Source organism: Corapipo altera, unplaced genomic scaffold (genome assembly GCF_003945725.1).
Source record: "Corapipo altera isolate COAL_440 unplaced genomic scaffold, ASM394572v1 61242b, whole genome shotgun sequence".
Classification (NCBI taxonomy): domain Eukaryota; kingdom Metazoa; phylum Chordata; class Aves; order Passeriformes; family Pipridae; genus Corapipo; species Corapipo altera.
In genome coordinates, this window is record NW_020885012.1 from 470,059 (window position 1) to 490,739 (window position 20,681).

The following is a 20,681-nucleotide window of genomic DNA, read 5'->3' on the forward strand; positions in this document are numbered from 1 at the left end:
CCACTTCCCTGGGGAGCCTGTTCCAGTGCCCAATCACTATCTGGGTGAAGAACCTTTTCCTAATATCTAACCTAAACCTCCCCTGACTCAGCTTCATGCCTTTTTCCTCGAGTCCTGTCACTGGTCACCACAAAGAAGATGTTGGTGCCTGCCCCTCTGCTTTCCCTCCTGAGGAAACTGTAGACCACGATGAAGTGTCCCCTCAGTCTCCAGGTTGAACAAATCAAGTGACCTCAGTCACTCCTTGTGTGGTCCTTCTTCAAATGCTCTCTAATAACTTTATATCTTTCTTATAGTGTGGTGCCCAAAACTGCACACAGTACTCAAGGTGGGGCTGCACCAGTGCAGAGTAGAGCGGGACAATCTCCTCCCTCAACCGGCTGGTGAGACTGTGTTGATGCACCCCAGGACACATTTGGTCCTCCTGGCTGCCAGGGCACACTGCTGACTCATATTCAACTTGCCATTGACCAGGACACCCTTTCAGCATCTCATTCCCCAGTCTGTATGTATATCCAGGGTTGCCCTGTCCCAGGTGCAGAATCCGGCACTTTCCCTTGTTGAACTTCATATGGTTGGTGATTGCCCAGTCCTCTAATTTGTCGAGATCTCTCTGCAGGACCTCTCTGCCTTTGAGGGAGTCAACAACTCCTCCCAATTTAGTGTTGTCAGCAAACTTAGTATCCCTTCCAGTCCTGAATCCAAGTCATTTATGAAGATGTTGAAGAGCATAGGGCCTAAGATGGAGCCCTGTGGAACCCCACTAAGGGACCAGTTGCCAGCCTGATGTAACCCCATTTACTATAATCCTTTGTGCTCGACCTGTGAGTCAATTGCTCACCCACCGTACAATGGGTTTATCCAGCTGTGTGCTGGACATTTTATCCAGAAAGATCCTGTGAGAGACAGTCTCAAAAGCTTTACTGAAATCCAAAAAGATTACATCAACTGGCTTCCCTTGATCAACTAGGTGGGTTAACTTGTCATGAAAGGAAATCAGGTTTGATAAGCAGGACTTTCTTCTCATGAAGCCATGCTGGTTGTGACTAATGCCTGCATTGCCCTCCAGGTGTTTTTCAATACCTCCCAGAATAATCTTCTCCATTTTACCAGCCACTGAAGTGAGACTGACAGGGCTGTAGCTTCCAGGGTCATCCTTCTTGCCTTTTTTGAAAACTGGGACAATGTTAGCTTCTAATCAATCTCCAGACTCTCAAGACCTTTCAAAAATAGTTGAGACATCAGCCAGGTCTTTGAGTACTCCATGATGAATCCCATCAGCCCCCATACTTATAAAGATTCAGCTGGAGGAGCAGATCCTGCACAAGTTCAGGATAAACTGGGAGTTTATCATCCTCACTGTCATGGTCCTCCAGCTCAGGGCACTGGTGTTGAAGACCAAAGCAAAGGAACGATTAAACATCTCTGCCTTGTCTATGTCCCTGTTTGTGAGGTGACCATCTGATGTTATTTCTGCAGTCTTTTGCTAATAATTTATTTTAAAAAGCCCTTTTTATTGCCCCCCACAGTTCTGCCCAGCTTCAACTCCAATTGAGCTTTGACCACACGAATTTTCTCCCTACAGTGGTGAGCAGCATTTCTGTATTACTCCCATGTCACCTGACCTTGCTTCCACTGGGTATACACCTTCCTTTTTTGCCTTAGCCCCAGAAGAAGATCCCTGCTCAGCCAAGCTGGCCTTCTGCCTCGTCTACTTGACTTCCAGCATTTAGGAATAGCCTGCTCCTGTGCCCTTAGGAGGTGGTGCTTAAAAAGTGACCAGCACTGATGGACCCCAGCACCTGCAAAAGCGTTTTCCCAGGAGACCTTGCTAGCTAGTTCCCTGAGCAACCTGAAGTCTGCTCTCCGCATGTCTAGGTTTGAAGTTTTGCTGGCACTTTTCCTCCTGTCAAGAGATTTTAAACTTGACTGCTTCATGGTCACTGTGGCCAAGGCAGCCATCAATCTTCACTCATGAGGCACTGTTTACAAGCAACAAATCAAGGAGGGCACTTTTCCTAGTTCGCTCATTTAGTACCAGTACCATGAAGTTAACATCCAGGTGTTTTAGGAGTCTTCTGGACCTGTTTGTACCAGCTGTGTGATACTCCCAATCATCATCTGGAAAGTCAAAGTCCCCCATAAGGATGAGGATGGCTGATTTAGAGATGTCCCTTAGTTCCTTGAAGAATAATTTATCTGTGTCATCATCCTGGCTAGGAGGTCTGTAGTAGACTCCCGCAATGACATCTGCATTGGTTGTTTGACCCTTAATCCTTACTCAGAGGCTCTCAACTGTGCCATTGCCAACTGTAAGCTCCATACATTCCAGCCCCTCCATTGCATACAACATCAACACCCCACCTTGCCTGCCCTGCCTATCCCTCCTGAAGAGCTTGTAACCATCCAACAGGGCACGCCAGTCACAGGTCTCATCCCACCAGCTTTCACTTATGCCAATGATGTCAAATCTCTGGCACTGGGCACAAGCTTTGAGCTCCTCTTGCATGTTCCTCATGCTGCGTGCATTGGTATAGAAACATTTCAAGTATGGTTCATTGTAGCCAACACCTCATGGAGAAGATTGAAGGATCTCACTAGCACTCAGTTCCTCAAGTTTTTGCACACCATCCCATTGCTTATCACTGGTCAGACTGCTTTTGTCCTTTTCCCCCTTCCAATCTAGTTTAAAGCTCTATTAATCAGCCTTGCTAACTCCTGCTCAAAACTCCTCTTCCCCCTCTGAGAAAGGTGTCAGTAGTCTTGGAGTATAGAGCATCCCATGATCAAAAAACCCAAAATGACATCAGCCTCGGAGCCACATGTTGATCTGTTGGGTCTGCCTGTTCCTTTCAATATTTTTCCCTGCTACTGGAAGGATCGAGGAAAACACAACCCATGCTCCTGATCCTTCAACCAATTGTCTGAAGGCCCTGAAATCCCTTTTCATTGCCCTTGGACTTCTCTGCTATTTCGTCACTGCTGACATGAAGAACCAATAGTGGATAATAAGCAGAGGGCCATACCAGACTAGAGAGTTTTCTAGTAACATCCCTAACCTGAGACCCAGGGAGGCATCAGACTTCCCTATGGGTTCGGTCCAGTCAGCATATGGGGCCCTCTGTTCCCCTCAGAAGGGAGTTACCTTTGACAACGACCATTCTTTTTTTCTTAACGGAGACCGGTGTTGATGGGTTCATCTTTGGCCTGTAGTGGGTCTGTTTCAGAACCATTTTGCACTGGCCATGTCCAGCACAGGGGCAGCTCCATGTCTCTTCCCACAGGGGCCACTCCTGCAGACCTCCTGCCTGCTACCAGAATCTTGCCACATACACTAAATACACCAACTGAAATATTGAGGGGGGGAAAATAATCAAATACAGTTTAGTCCCTTGAGATTACTTAATATTTTTGCATCTCTTGAGTACTTTTTCTTTTGAATAGGAAGAAACAATGTCACTGGGTTTTTTGTCTATATATTCCACTTGTGAACAACTATTAAGCACAAATAACATCGCTTTGTTAAACAGTTAAATTTTTGAACCTGCTGAGTTAGCCAAGATATCCACAGCAGGGTGTTGAGAAGAGGGGCAATTAAATATCACTCAAAATAGGGTTCTTATTTTTCCATACTCTTTGTTTGGCTATCACCATCGTGAGGGCCTCTACCATGTCACATGTCATAGAAAGTCACGTGACACAATCTGTAGTGCATTCTTTACATTCCACAAGTAAACTATCAGAAATGATTAAAATTAACTTACGCTGATAGCACTAGAGACAGAACAAATCAAAGACCAAGAATCAGATACAAAAGAATCTGTCTCAGACTGCTGAGGCCAGGCCCATCTGCAAGTAAATGATATTATGTGATGCTGGCATGCTCAATGCACGATAACTGATGCACTGCAAGGGGCTCGACTAGGTGTGCTGGTTTTGGTTAGGAGAGAGTTAATTTTCTTCACAATAGTTTCTTGTACTGCCCCGTCATCAAGTAGGCCGGGGGTGCACAAGAAGTTGGGAGGAGACACAGCCAGGACAGCTGACTCCAACTGACCAAAGGGATATTCCATACCATATGGCATCATGCTCTGCATATAAAACTGGGGGGGGGAAGAAGGAGGCGGGGGGACATTCGAAGTTATGGTGTGTAAAGGTCCAAAAACTAGACGATCCCAGATTTGGGGGAAGAAACTGGAATTCTTTATTGAACACGCGAAATGGTCTTGGGAGCAGAACATGCTAACGGGGGGGGGAGGCCGGGTTATGCCAGCTAGGGGATTCCACAACTGATTAGCATTTCCAGTAACAAGGATGACATATGGGGAAAAAATGGTTAACATTTCCCATAACCAGGATTACATGGGGGGGAAGAGAACAAAGGGGTTTCAACATGGTCTGAGAGCATTATCACAAAGTCTTTCCATATCCTGCTGCAGGAGACAGGCTAATCAACATGTTTGAATATCAATGGGTCTTGTCTGGTCCCCAGATTAAGGAGTTTCTCCCAGCTCCTGCTGTCCACTGCCTGCTACATAATCCTATAAGCTCCTTTTCTGCTGATATCCAAATTTCGAATTGCAACAATGGCATTTTGTCTTCCCAAGTAACCTTTACGCATGATGAAGCCCTGCTTTTCTGGAGCTGGCTGAACACCTGCCTACCCATGGGAAGCAGTGAACGAATTCCTTGTTTTGCATTGCTTGCATGTGCGGCTTTTGCTTTACCCATTATACTGTCTTTATCTCAACTCATAAGTTTTCTCACTTTTCTGATTCTCTCCCTGATCCAGATGGTGGGTGAGTGAGTGAGAAGCTGCATGGCACTTAGTTACCAGCTGGGGTTAAACCATGACACTAGGTGATCTCTAAAAGATCCTTTCCAACCCAAACCATTACTGTCTGATATAATCTCAATCTGTTTTAAATGCTACTTTTAAGAATGCTAGTAAATATCTAGAGAAACAAAATAAAAGTTTAATGTTTCACAAGATACATTTCTTTATTATCATAATCACAGAAACATGATTTTCTATAGGAATGTGTAGGTGAACATTATTCAATGCAATTAATTTTGTTTCAAAGATCAGGTAAGCATACTACAGAACATTGTATTGTAAAGAATAAAAATATCTGCTTTTGGTGCAAGTATTAAGATACAGTAGTGTTCAATTCATCAATGTGTTGCAGAACATCATGCCACAGTCTACTTCGAAGAGGGTCACGACATGCAGTTTGTTAATAAAATGCTGTGATATATAAAACCACCAAATGTTAATTCATAAAATATATAGTGGTTTATTTGAATGATTTTGAAGTGATTTCAGTGTGGAATTTAGTTTTTATCCAGGAGAAACAGCCAGAGTCTCTTGCTATTTGGAATAGTCTTCCTTTAGGTGATGGATTTAGCTTCAGGTAGGAATGCCTCCCAGTATTTTATTAGCTTGAGAGAAGGAAAAAAAAACTACCTTACTTTAAGTACTGAATGTTGGAAAAACCCACACATACTCCTCTTGTAATGACCTTGTCTCCACTGGACAAAGTAAGAACATAGATGCTTATCCATTGTCCATTCATTAATTATCCTTTTACATTATTACATTATGCAAGAAAAACACAAGTAATAAACACACATATCTGCTCATGCAAACAGAGTTATTCTTACACACTGAGCACAGAATATAGCTATACAGAATTTGTTTGCACAGTGAGTTTGCCATTCTTACCTCTAAAGGTGTTTGGGTTTTCTTTAATTATTTTATTTTTATTAATCAACTCTGGAGGGTTATGTTCCCGGATTGAAAAAAAAAAAAAGGACATTTATTTGGGAACCAGGTCTACTTCTGTGTCACCAAAAGCTCTTTTTCTGCTGTACAATATTCAGTACTTCTTTTTTTTTTTTTTAAGCAGATAAACATTTCAGTATTCGTCTCTTCAGTAAGCCTATGCACATATTTAATGCATTTTACTCCAGTCTACAAGGTAAAGTAGTTCTTGAATAGACCCTCCACTCCCCTCCCATCTCCCTGACAAAGCTTCTCTCTTGCTCCCTGAATCAGGGCTATGCAAGTAAGAACAGTAATAGCTGGGAAACAGCAATCACTATATTCTCCTGCAATAGATTACAGACTAGAGTTAGTTATCCATGTTTTAGAAAATGCTATACTTAAAGCCTGCCTTTTGTAACTAACCTAATATGGAACATATTAACTTGTACAAAAATGTTAAAATTTCTTACCTGCTGTTGTGTTTGCACTAACGATTCTAAGTACTTGATAATAACAGTTTTAAAGTCTTTCAATCGTTCCCCCTGTTAATAAAGTAAATAATTATGGTAGATTAACCTCTTAACCAAGTTTGCTTGGAGCATTGATATTATCTAAAGCAAAACTATAATTTATTTGGACAAAATTATACATGCCTCAAATCTTTGCACTTCCTCACGAATGGTTTTCGAGATCTGTTCAAAATCTTTTTCCCCTTGCTGAACTTTTGTCTCCCACTGGCAAAGGAAAAACATTCAGAGATAAGACTGTGTTCAATGTTCAGTCTATCGGTATATGAATTTTTTTTAGTATATTAGGGATAGCCATTCAAGAATTGAAAATCATTTATTTGTTTTTTGACATACTTAAGCAAAAGTCTCAGTGCAGTAATTTCAAAACAACAATTTATAGAGAAGAATGTCATCAGATCAGTTAAAACAATGATATCTCTAAGGTAATATTATCTACATACCAAATATAAAAATATCTTAACATTGTTATTATATTAAGAAACAAAAAATGTAAAGATTCTTTAGCAAAGATAAAGGATCTCTAAAGTTTTATTAGCTACTCCCTTTACAAGCACTGCTATGAAATGAACCTAAACCTTTAAACTTTCTTACCTGTTCAATCAAATGTGAAAAAGTCTCAAAAAATAGTTGTCTTTCCTTTTCACATAAGAGTTTATTAAATCTTCATCCCTGCCTATGGTCAAGTAAATGGTTATCTTTGCCATATTTCTGCTGCAGATGACAAGCTAACAAGGGTGTGTTTATTGGTCAGAATGTATGTTATTTAAGTAAGCCAAAGCACAAGCTCTCTTGCTCAGTGGGGTCTGTTTTAAGAGACAGCAGGAATTAAAAAAAAAAACAAAGAAAGAAATGCAGGTAAGAGCACAGAAGTAAAATTCAGAGAAAGTGAAGTTGTTTGTAGGGTTTTGCCATACTGGGAACAAGGCATTAATATCAATACTACAAAATACTTGGTCATGTTTATCCTTATTTTATATCAAAAGACATACAGCTACACAATCATTACTAGACTTCCTTTGCACCTGCTTTTATGTAACTATTATGTTGCTAAATTTAAACCGTCTGTGTAAGTATATTATGAAAAAAGCTATCATCCTGACACTTCAGACATATGCATGCTAACAGAAATTATAAAAATGCAATTGTATCTGTTAATCTCAATATACTAACTGAATTATGGGAGCTAATAGATCTGGTAACAGCTATCTTCCTCAGAAAAAAAGCAGCCAGGAAGCAACATACACCAATATAGTATATTCCTGCTAACAATCTACTGGTGCTATTTATTCACAAGAGCAGTTTGTGGTGCAGTGTTATCTTACTGTTGTGATATGCAATGAACATCTATTCAAATAAATATCTTGAGATATTTATGTATTTAGTCTGTATTTACTCAAAGTTCCCTTATTGTCTTTTCAGATGTACATTTACGGAGCTGTGCAATAAGTTATAACAGGATGCGCTTCAGGGAAATATTAATATGTGCACAGCCTACAGAGTTAGCTAATAACTAAAACTATATAAAATTCAGTCCAGAAAAGAGAGATTAGGACTTCTTTGAAATAACTTGTGCCTTTATATTACAGCATCTTAGAGGTGCCCAAGACTTCAGAGACTTTGTCATCTTACAGTGTCTGTCAAGGAAAAATCATCTCCTTGTTTTATATGGTGTTTTGAGGACTACTTTTTTACCTTTTATCTGCATAAAGGAACTGAGTCACAGATGAAGCTCAAGCTGGATAGGCTTCCAGTTTTTAATATCTCTGTCAAAAGGACTGCTAATAAAGAATTCAGTAACTCTGAATATATTTCAATGGAAGTAATAATTTTCTGCCAGCATATTCACATTCTGGGTTTACTTAACAACCTTCTCTAAACACACAAGAAATTAGGAAAAAGAAACCCTTCAAGAACAACATCACTATTCTTTTTATAGTAAGAATAAGAAAGGGTCATTTAGTATTTCCTACTGCTCCAAACACTCAGGAATTAGTTTTGCCAATGAGTTCCAGTTCACTTGTTGCATGGTGGATGGATGACATCAAGAGAGCTAACCAGCAAGAATGTGGTCACAAAAGAGTGACTTTTTTTTTCCCAGTCAATAAAGGCCTTTTTAAAGAAAATAAGAAAGCCATGTTAATGAGCAACTTCAACACTACGTAAAAAATATACTGAAGTGCAGAAAGAACAAAGCAGCTTTGGTTCGTGACCAATAAGGTAACCAAACAAAATAAAGTGCATAAGAGATTGAAATCTGCAATGATGTTCTACATTATTCATAACTAGAATGCATTAATGTTAAATAATTAAGCTGTCCTACCTCTTCAATTTCCTTAGTGAAGCATGTTAGAAAAAGTGCATAATCTATGAAACTTCAACATGTTGTATTTTTACTGAAATTATAATATATGCATATATATAAAAAAATAAAATATATAGGTAAATATGCAGGATCATTAAGCAAAACATGTGAACAATTCTCCGTTAGTCTTTTTAGCTAGATTTTAGCTTTAGAAACCAAGAGATGTTCTTCTGACTACCCAAGTCATCTGCAACAGTTTAAAGCATTTTTAAACTTGTTCATGTTCCCCTCTTCCCATCTGTCAGACTCTCTAGAGACAGTATTTGACTGCCTTACATATCTCAGAATGGGTAACAATTATGCACATCTCATATTTTAAACAAATTACATTTAACAATGTCAGTAAATATGGAAAATAGCTAATATGTGATTTATAAACCAAAGTTGTATAAAATAGGGCATTAATGGAGACTGAATGAATCAGTAAAAGAAGTCTGGCCTCCAGAATAATATTAATACTTGACAACATTACCTCTTTTATATCATCTTTAGCTTGCTGCAATTTATCAGGTCTGTTGGTAAGTTGGAGCTTTGCTTCAGCTTCACGTTTTTTTTGTAAAGTGACCTGAGCATCTTGCCATTTCTGCCAGCATTTCATTCGATGATCAAACACACCCTGTAAGTATGGGTGTTTATTAAACAATTGCAATTGTTAAAGCTGTCTAAATTCCTATTAGAAAAACTTATTTCTGGATAAAACTGGAACAAGTATACTCAAAAGAAACTTTACTGTGTCTTGGATTTAATTTGACATCATCTTTGCACAGCTAAATACCATCTAAAAATAACAGTGGACATTCAGGAAGCCTCTTTAGACAGACACCTTGGTGCTCCAAATCATTTTGTATTCCTTGTCCCATCACAATAGTACCAAAGTGACCACTGTAAAATGCTATAATATACAAATGCTTATCTAAATACAGATTCTAGTAAACTTTTTCATTGACTGTATGCATAACTGGCAGTACATTTTTGTTAGTAATGGATGGATGTAGTAGAATCAAAGTATACATTTTTTATATAGTAAGTATTTGATAAAATATATGTTAACATATAGACTACAACGATATATATATATATATAATGTGAGTGTATATATCTAAAATATAAAAATATTTTCCCAACAGCTTGACAAGTTCAAAGATATTTCTGGATAAAATTCTAAGATACCCCTGTGATGGATTGACACTTGGTTGGCTACCGCTCCCACTCACAGCTGCACTGTAATTCCCTCTCCTCAACAGGACAGGAGGAGAAAATAAGATGAAAAAAAGCTCATGGGTCAGTATAAAGACAGGGAGTTCACTTACCAATTACCATCACAGGTAAAACTGACTCAACTTGGGGAAGATTATTTTATTGACAATTAAAAACAGAATAGAAAGAAACAAAGACAAAAACTAAAACACCTCTCCCCTCCCTTGCTTCTTCTCAGGTTCAACTTCACTCCTTCATTCCAGACTGCTCTACCTCTCCCCTGTCTGAGAATATCTTCCCATAAATAGTTTGGTGTTTTTTCTTCTCCTGCCTTACAGAGAGGATAACTCCCTGAAAAGATAAAATTCTTACAGATAACCTTGGAGGCCCCACAAGGTGGGGCCAGGCAAGCCATTAAAAAGGTCTGGAGAGGAAAAAGCAGCACTTCTTAAAATGCCCAGTGCAGCCAGTGCCATAATGTTAGTGTTCTCAGCTTTTGGAAATAAATTTTCCTAAATCCTTTACTGTTTGGTATCTGGGGGTACCTGCACATAGTCTTTCTTCACAGGTATATATAGGATCCGAAGATACCACAAAACTAGTAGTCCATTGTAAGGAGGCAAGGGGACAAGTGCAAGAAATGGATGAGGAGTTGAACTATTTTAAGGATTTTCCTTTGCTCAAGAGACCTTTGTAGCTGGAAGGCCTAAGTTTAGATGAATATGTGGGAAGCAGCAACATTCTGTCTTTTCCTTGGCCTGTTTTTTGCCAAAACAGACGAAGTCTCTATCAAGAGAAGATAATTGCAGGTTGCGTAAAACTTCAAAGCATTCTTTCCCACAGACTGGGGGAAGGGAAGACAGAAGAAAAAGGGAAAAAATGCAAAAAACAGCCCATAGGGCAGTTTGCATATGTGTCAGGATAATGAGAAATGAGAAGAGTTCAGATGGAAGGAACCTACAATGACCATCTAGTCCAACTGCCTGATCAATCCAGGTCTGGCCAAGTTAAAGTATGTTATTAAGGGCACAGTCCAAACGCCTCTTAAATGCCACTGATAGGCTTGGGGCATCATCCACCTCTCTAGGAAGCCTGTTCCAGTGTTTGACCACATTCTCGGTAAAGAAATGCTTCCTAATGTCCAGTCTAAACCTCCCCTGGTGCAGCTTTGAACCATTTCCACATGTCCAATCACTGGATACCAAGAAGAGATCAACACCTCCCTCTCCAATTCCCCTTCTCAGTAAGCTGTAAAGAGCAATGAGGTCATCCCTCAGCCTCCATTTCTCCAAACTAGACAAACCTGAAGTCTGTAGATGCTCCTGTAAGTCCTATGAGGAGCATCTGAGGGAGCTGGGGGTGTTTAGCCTGGAGAAAAGAAGGTTCGTGGATGACCTTATAGCTCTCTACAACTACCTGAAAGGAGATTGTAGCACGATGGGGGGTAGGCCTCTTCGTCCAGACAACTAATGACAGGACAATAGGACATAGCCTCAAGCTGGGTCAGGGGAGGTTCAGGAAGAATTTCTTCATGGAAAGGGTTGTTAAACATTGGAATGAACTGCCCAGGGAGGTGATGGAGTCACCATCCCTGGAGGTATTCAAGAAAAGACTGGACATGGCACTTAGTGCTATGGTCTAGTTGACAAGGTGATGATTGGTCAAAGGTTGGACTTGATGATATCAGAGGTCTTTTCCAACCTAAATGATTCTGTGATTACTTCTAGCCCTTTCAGAAGCTTTGATGCCCTCTTCTGGATGCATTCAATGATGTTAACATTCTTCTTAAATTGTGGGGCTCACAACTGCACACAGTACTGAAGGCCCCACGATTGCTGAATACAGTGGAATAATAACCTTTATTGACTGACTAAGTCATATTGTGTTTGATGCACCCCACAGGAAGTAGTTTGCCCTCTTGGCTGCCAGGGCACACTGCTGACTCATGTTGACCCTGCTGTCAACCAGCATCAGCAGCCACCTTTCTGCAGGGCTGCTCTCCAGCCACTCCTCTTCCAATCTATACTCGTGCTCAGCGTTACTCTGTCACAGTTGCAGAATCCAGCATTTCTTCTTTTAAATTTCATCTCATTAATGATTGACCACTAGATCTAGATCATCCATCTAGATCCTTCTGCAAGGCTTCTTTTCCCCCAAGAGAGTCAACAGCACCTCCCGGTTTGGTTGCTAATGGTGTTCCCCAGAGCTCAGTACTGGGACCAGTCCTGTTTAATATTTTTATCAATGATCTGGATGAGGGGATCAAGTGTACCCTCAGTAAGTCCACAGATGACACTAAGTTGGGCAGGAGTGTTGATCTGCTGGAGGGTAGAAAGGCTCTGCAGAGGGATCTAGACAGGTTGGATCAATAGGCCAAGGCCAACGGTATAAGGTTCAATAAGGTGAAGTGTTGATTCCTGCACTTTGGTCATAACAGTTCCATGCAGCTAGCTCTACAGGTTTGGAGAAGAGTGACTAGAAAGGTGTTAGGTGGAAAAGGACCAGTGGGTGCTGGATGACAGCCAGCTGAACATGAGCCAGCAGTGTGCCCAGGTGGCCAAGGCCAATGGCATCCTGGCCTGTATCAAAAATCGGGTGGTCAGCAGGAGAGTAAGTCATATGAGGAGTGGTTGAGGGAGCTGGGGTTGTTTAGTCTGGAGGAGGCTCAGGGGAGACCTTATTGCTCTCTACAACTACCTGAAAGAAGGTTGTAGCAAGGTGGAGGTCAGCTTCTTCTCCCATGCAACTAGTAACAGGACAAGAGGAAATGGCCTCAAATATTGTCAGGAAAGGTTCAGATTGGACATCAGGAAGAATTTAACATTGGAATGGGCTGTCCAAGGAGGTGGTGGAGTCACCATCCCTGGAAGTGTCTAAGAAAAGACTGGACATGGCACTTAGTGCTATGGTTTAGTTGGCATGGTGGTGTTTGGTCAAAGGTTGGACTCGATGATCTTGGAGGCCTTTTCCAACCTTAATGATTCTATGATTCTTTTTATTCTTTACATCACTTGCCAAGTTCAGCTCCAACTTTGCCTTGTCCTCCCTCACCCCATCCCTACACAACCAGACTCTGTCCCTATACTCTTTCCCAGTAAACCTGTCCTTGCTTCCATTGTCTATGCATATGCTTCTTGCCCTTTTGTTTGACCAGTACATCCCAACTCAGCCATGCTGGTCTCGTCTTCCTTGCCCAATTTCTTGTGCCCAGGGATCTCTAGCTCTTGCACTCTATGGAAGACATCCTTAACAATCTGTCAGCTTTATTCTGCTCCCTGGTTCCTGAGGGATGTTTCCCGGGGGAGTCTGTCACAGGCCAAATGGGAGTTTCAAACTAAGTATATCAGGAAGACCCTCCCATTGAGTAGCGAGGTGCAGAAAGAACCCCCTTGTTTTCTAAACTCTTTCTCAGAGAGGAGTCTGAGTGTGGATGGATCCAATCCTAGTTCCAGACTTAGTCAACAGTTTATTTCTAAAGGATTATATAGGTGTTAAAGTAGTTTTGAAGTCATAAACAAAGGTTTAGCTTTCTAAGACTATTCACCATTCAGAAACACAAAATATTCTGAATTGGAAGGGACCCACAAAGATCATCAAGTCCAACTTTTAAGTGAATGGCCCGTACAGGAATTGAACCCACAACCTTGGCATTATTAGCACCATGCTCTAACCAACTGAGCTATTGTTGCTACCACTGCAGTAAAACACACAGTTAAAAAGTCTTAGATGTTAAAACTCAGTCTACTAGCTACTGGGTTGAGAAAGAATGGGGAGGTGCTGCCGGTCCCTGTGGTCAGTTCAAACTGTGGGAAGCTGCATATAACTGGATCCTAGGGAGTGTCAGTGATCAGGGAGTGCAAACAGGGAGTGGTGTCAGTTGAGAGCAACAGTGGCAGTGCAACAGAATGCGCAACAAGGGCAGTGCTTGCTGCTGCCTGCTCTGCTCACACGCAGGGTTAGGCTTCAGCCCTGACGGTCACCTCAGCTAGCTGCTGGCTGTGCAAGCCTACTTGGAAGCTTGAGATCTCCAGGGAACTTGAATTAGAAGGACGAGGTCTTTCAAAATAATTACCATTTTATAAATAAGTGAACCATTTGAGATTCAACAAGATCAAGTGTCGGGTCCTACACTTTGGCCACAATAACTCCATGCAGAGCTACAGGTTGGGAGCAGAGTGGTTGGAAAGTGGTCCAGTGGAAAAAGACCTGGGGGTGCTGGTTGACAGAGGGCTAAACATGAGCCAGCAGTGTGCCCAGGTGGCCAAGAAAACCAATGGCATCCTGGTCTGTATCAGGAATAGTGTGGCCAGCAAGACCAGGGAAGTGATTGTCTCTCTGTACTCGGCACTGGTGAGGCTGCACCTTGAGTACTGTGTTCAGTTCTGAGCCCCTCAATTCAGGAAGGACACTGAGGTGCTGGAGCTTGTCCAGAGAAGGGCAATGAAGCTGGTGAAGGGTCTAGAGCACAAGTCCTATGAGGAGTGGCTGGGTGAGCCTGGGGTTGTTTAGCCTGGAGAAAAGGAGGCTTGGGGTGACCTTATCGCTCTCTATGACTACCTGAAAGGAGGTTGTAGCCATATGTGGGTCAGCCTCTTCTCCTAGGCAACTGGGGACAGGACAGGAAGACATAGCCTCAAGCTGCACCAGGGGAATTTCAGGCTGGACATCAGGAGTAATTTCTTCATGGAAAGGGTTGTTAAACATTGGAATGGAAACCGTCTCTGGAGGTATTTAAGAAAAGACTGGATGTGGCACTTAGTGCCATGGTCTCGTTGACATGGTGGTGTTCGTTCAAAGGTTGGACTCGATTTTAGAGGCCTCTTCCAACCTAATTGATTCTGCCATTCTGTGATTTTTTTCTGAAAACTACAAGGAGACTGTGTCCTGATGAAAGAAAATGGTGTCCACCTACCACAACTCCAAGGCTTAGGCTGAAACCCAAACAGAAGCACTGCAACCTACATATGTTGGTGTCTCCAACCAAACAGACCTCCCAAGGACTGAAATAGCTGTCCAGAGCTGAGATTGCATGGAGCTCCAGCACCTGGAAGTGCCCCTAGCACCTGAAGGCACCTGCAAGTGTGTTCAGCAAGAACTCCTCAGACAAGCAGACATGTTACAAGAGGAGATCAACAGGCAATGCAACATCCAGGAATGTAAGCAGGAGATCGATATGCGATATTGAATGCTGTCCATTGGGGAGCTGTCTGGAACCAGCTGTGTCTGGCACAGGGCAGGTCCTGGTCTCTTCTCACAGAGGTCACCCCTGAAGCCCTCCGGCTACCAAAACCTTGCCACATAAACCTAATACAACCCCTCCCCATGTCAAAACCTAATCATACAGTATTTTCTTTACTGAGATGTAAATCCACAAGCAATATTTGTTGCTTATTTACTGAAACTATTGGTTATCTAATATAGCCAAATTATGTCCTTGAAAACATTTTATGAGCATAGTGCAAAAATCAGTTACCTGAAAGAAACATGTTCAGCATGCTAACTAGTATGGTGTCCCTAAATACTCTGTACAAATAATATTGATCTAATAGAAGATATTCACCATTTAGATTTTGTCTGGATCCTATTAATCCATGCCCATTTTTTGTCACAATTTTTAACATGGGAATAATTGATTGTGGATTCATTCATTTTACTTGATTGGAATTTCAGGCAAAAACTCAGAAAGTCTTAACTGCATAATGAAGTGTGCAAATGTATAAAAATGTTCATAGAATCATAGAATGGTTTGGGTTGGAAGGGACCTAAAAGATCATCTAGTTCCAACTGCACTGCCATAGGCAGGGACACCTTCCACTAGATCAGGTTGCTCAGAGCCCCATACAACTTGGTCATTTACCTTAAATACGCAAACTTCAAAGTGTGACCCTAAACACAAAAATTATACATTTTTCCTAGCAGTACTTACTTTTACTGCAGCAATAAGACGAATGTAGTCGCCAAGCAGTTCTGAGAACACATAAAAATCAGCAAAAGCTTGTTCTTGATGCAACTGATCTATCTTCTCCTCAACCTCTGCAAGCTGAGACAAAGCTCTAGATAGAGCAGTGTGGTCCTCAGAATTACCTAACATGGCAGCACTTTTAGCAAAGGCAGCTGTGTTGGCTGAAAGCTCTGAAATACAGGAGTGACATCCAATACAATGAAGTTAATTTATTATGCTACTCTTCAAGATAGATCAACCAAACAGACCTCTGCCCTACAGCAACTGTAAGTTTACGAACTGAAAAAAATAAATTATATTTCCCAAAGCTCATGATAAAATACTCAAGGACATTACAATGAACGACATTTAGGAGAACACAGTGCACCCAAAACTCTCCAACATGAGTAAATGATTTGCCAAGCCTGTTATGTGATGCCTAGAACATCAACACCATAGTGGAATTTGCTTCCATTATACTGTTCCATTGACAAGTTAACAAGACTTGATAATGTAATATATTATGTTTTGACATGCCTTAAAAAAAAAAGCATGAGACTTTGTGCCTGGCATCCATGAAGTTGAAGTTTTGAGATTATTCATTAACAAACACTTAGTCAACTGTGTTATCAAACCTCATGTCAAGTTGTGTACAATGTCAACTCCTTTGAAGAACCTTTGAAAAAAATCTCATTGTAATCCACCTTAGTTAAGGATTAAAAGCATAGGTTTGTTTATAACTGTGCTGCTTTTGCAGAATCATCAGAACACCATAAATATTTGTAAAAGAAAATCTTCCGATATTTAAAACTATCACAATTTAAATACGACTCAAAAATAAAAAAAACATTACTTGAAATCTAAGATCAGGTGTCAAATCAGCAGTAACCAGATAGATTCCCATTTTCATTAGGTCTTAAAATACTCTTTAACCTTGAGGACATCTGATATCAGAGACATCTGCCTCTACAGAGAATAATTCCTGGTAGAGGTATGAGAAAGCAACTTAAGACACAGAAGCACAGAATGGGTACAGTTGGAAGGGACCACAGTGGGTCATCTGGTCCAATCTTTCTGCTCAAGCAGGGTCATCCTAGAGCACATTGTACAAGATTGTGTCCAGATGGTTCTTGAATATCTCCAGTGAGGCAGACTCCACAACCTCTCTGGGTAATCTGTTCCAGTGCATGGTCAGTCACATAGTAAGAAGTTCTTCCTCATATACAAGTGGAACTTCCTGTGCATCAGTTTCTGCCTGTTGCCTCTTGTCCACCATGCATGGCACCACCAAGAAGAGTCTGGTTCCATCTTCTTGACACCCTCCCTTCAAATACTTATAGACATTGATGAGGTCCCCTCTGTCCTCTCTTCTTGAGGTTGAATAGGCTCAGCCTATCTTCATAAGAATCACAGAATCATTTAGGTTGTAAAAGACCTCTGATATCATCAAATCACATTCCTGACACAGCTGGTAAAGTGAGCATACTAGAGGTGGTACCCTGTTAGACCTGCTGTTTATGAACAGAGAAGGGCTAGTGGGAGATGTGATGGTTGAAGGCCATCTTGGGCACAGTGACCATGAAATGATAGTTTTCAATACTCAGTGAAGTAAGGAAGGGGGTCAACAAAGCCTTTACCTTGGACTTCAGGAGGGCAGACTTTGGTCTATTCAGGACACTGGTTTGGAGAGTCCCTTGGGAAACAGTCCTTAAAAACAAAGGAGTCCAGGAAGGCTGGACATACTTTAAGGAAGAAATATTAAAGGCACAGGAGTAGACTGTCCCTATGTGTCAAAAGACGAACCCGTGGGGAAGAATGGCCTGGTTGAGCAGGGAGCTTTCGCAGGAACTAAGGGGAAAAAAGAGGGTGTATGATCTTTGGAAAAAGGGGCAGGCAACTCAGGAAGAGTATAAGGATGTTGTTAGGTCATATAGAAAGAAAATTAGAGAGGCGAAAGCTCAGAACTTAATCTGGCCACTGCTGTAAAAGATAAATAAAAGTGGTTTTATAAATACATTAACAACAAAAGGAGGTCCAAAGAAAACCTCCATGCTTTATTGGATGGGGGGGGGGAATATAGTCACCAAGGTTGAGGTACTTAATGCCTTCTTTGCCTCAGTCTTCAACAATAAGACCAGTTATCCTCAGGGCAACTGGCCCCCTGAGCTGGTAGACAGGGACAAGGAGCAGAATAGACCCCCTGAAATCCAGGAGGAAGTAGTTAGTGACCTGCTGTGCCACTTAGACACTCACAAGTCTATGGGGCCAGATGGGATTCACCCAAGGGTACTGAGGGAGCTGGCGGAAGAGCTCACCAAGCCACTCTCCTTTATTTATCATCGGTCCTGGCTAACTGGGGAGGTCCCAGATGACTGAAGGTTTACTAATGTCATGACCATCCACAAGTAGGGCTGGGAGGAGGATCCAGGGAACTACAGGCCTGTCAGTCTGACCTCAGTGCCTGGCAAGGTTATGGAATATATTGAGTGTGGTCACACAGCACATTCAGGGCAACCAAGGGATCAGACCCAGTCAGCATGGGTTTAGGAAAGGCGGGTCCTGCCTGACCAACCTGATCTCCTTTTATGACCAAGTGACTCGCCTAGTGGATGAGGGAAAGGCTGTGGATGTTGTCTACCTGGACTTCAACAAAGCCTTTGACACCATATCCCACAGCATATTTGTGGAAAAGCTGGTAGCCCACAGCTTGAACAGGTGCACTCTTCGCTGGTTTAAGAACTGGTTGGATGGCTGGGCCCAGAGAGTGGTGGTGAATGGTGCTGCATCCAGTTGGCATCCAGTCACTAGTGGTGTCCTCAAGGGCTCAATATTGGGCCCAGTCCTGTTCAATATCTTTATTGATGATCTGGATGAGGGGATTGAGTGCACCCTCAGTAAATTCACAGATGACACCAAGTTGGGTAGGAGCATTGGTCTGCTGGAGGGTAGGAAGGCTCTGCAGAGGGATCTGGACAGGATGGATCAATGGGCCAAGGCCAACAGTATGAGGTTTGCAAGAACTGAAAATATGTAAGCAGGAGATCGATATGTGAGACAGTCAGATTCAGTTGACCAACAAAGTGACTCAAGACATGAAGGAAACAGAACCCTTTGTCTCTCTTTGGCAGAAGGAAGAACTTTCCCCCTTTCCCTAAAGTGCCCCTACATAGCAGATATGATTCTCTGGGTGTTGGAGAATGATAACGCACATGTGTAATGGACAAGATCCAGGAGAAGTCAACCATACAAAGTTGATCCAATCACCCACCCTCATGAGAACTGGCACCACCAAAAAAGTATGTAAAGTATTAGTAATTGGAAATTAGTAATTCCTCACTGAGAGGCACCAAAACACCCATTTGTCATCCAGACAGTTTCTCTAGACAGGTTTTCTGCCTACCAGGAGATTGTATTCATGTCACTGAGAGGTTGCCAAGCCTGGTGGACCCTACAGACTATGATTTGCTCCTATTATTCCACGTAGGCTCCAATGTTACTGTGATGAGGCAAATTAGAACCATCAAAAGAGACTATATGTCCCTCAAGACTAAATGATCAAGAGCACAGGTCAAAAATAGGGGTTCAGGAAGGAGGACCTGAAATGAACATGGCTTTGGTTTCCATGATCATGGATCTACCTTTGAGAAGGCAAATCCGTTGGGAACTGATGGGATTCAGTTGACCAGGTGGGGCAAGAGGGTCTTCACCAATAACCTGGCCATGCTTATAAGGAGAGATTTGAACTAGATTTAGTGGTGGAAAGGGATGGAGTTTTGACCAACAGAGAAGACCCAAAGGCTGCTGATGTAGTAGGAACAAACAGGGAAACACCTGTGAATTACCTCAAAGGCATTAAGGTGTGCTAAGGTATATTGGGTTTGTGTGGCAAGGTTTTGGTAGCATGGGAGCTACAGGAGTGGCTTCTCTGGGAAGATGCAAGAAGCTATTTCCATGTCCAGCAGAGCCAGTGTCAGCCGGCTACAAGATGGACCCACCACTGACCGAAGCTGAAGTTTAACAAGAACAAGTGCCAGATTCTGCACCTGGGATGGGGCAACCCCAGATGTACATACAGACTGGGGAATGAGATGCTGGAGAGCAGACCTGCAGAAAGGGACCTAGGGGTCCCGGTTGATGGCAAGTTGAATATGAGTCAGCAGTGTGTCCTGGCTGTCACATGTCTCCAGGCCAGTTTAGCAGCTTATCTGACAAATCTTTGCCTCACTACCAGGATGTTGATTTGGGGTTGATGAGCCAGACTGGTTTTAGCAAAATTCAATATCAAAAGCAGCACCTGGCAGCCCCTCTCAACCCACCACTGATAGATTTGCACATAGGGCTGAGTTGCTTGACCACATTCCAGGATAAAGAGCCCTGCTACATTATTTCATTGCTGTTTCCAGTAAATTGTTCTTATCTCAATGTGTGATCCTTACCTTTTGTGCCTCCAGTTCTCCTCTCCAGCTCACCGCAGGGGGAGGGGGACAGGGAGTGAGGAGTGATTGAGCAGTGGGTGGTTTGGAGTGTTTCAGTGGGAACACTAACTTGGGGAATAGCATTTCTAAGTCAAGACACCAACACAGAGGAACTAATTAAAGATGTCAAGATTGGTGGCAGCATGGGCTGCAGTGACCCTGTCCTGGTGGACAATCTTCCCAAGATTCATGATCTTGAGGGATATGGACCAGGTGAAAAGTATACTCAAGACTCTAAACCTTAGGAAAGTGAACTTTCAGTTGTTAAAGGAATTAGTGGATGTGACATCCTGGGAAACTGCCCTCAGGGATAAAGGAACAGAAGATTACCAGGCAGTAATTTCATCTTAGAAGGCAATCAGGTTGGTCAAGCATTATTTACCTTTGGTGAATCCATGCTGACTACTCC

General features: G+C 42.0%; 1 protein-coding gene across 1 annotated transcript in view; it reads right to left on the minus strand.

The window, feature by feature from the left end:
* Positions 1-5,391: 5,391 nt before the first annotated feature.
* LOC113958927 (sorting nexin-2-like) overlaps positions 5,392-20,681 on the minus strand; it is a 212,841-nt gene continuing 197,551 nt past the window's right edge. Inside the window, exons 11-15 of the mRNA XM_027667570.1 lie at positions 15,783-15,988; positions 9,132-9,275; positions 6,421-6,501; positions 6,238-6,309; positions 5,392-5,442 (exon numbers count right to left, since the gene is read on the minus strand). Of these exons, the coding sequence (XP_027523371.1) occupies positions 5,392-5,442; positions 6,238-6,309; positions 6,421-6,501; positions 9,132-9,275; positions 15,783-15,988 (554 nt within the window). The remainder of the gene's footprint in view (positions 5,443-6,237; positions 6,310-6,420; positions 6,502-9,131; positions 9,276-15,782; positions 15,989-20,681) is intronic.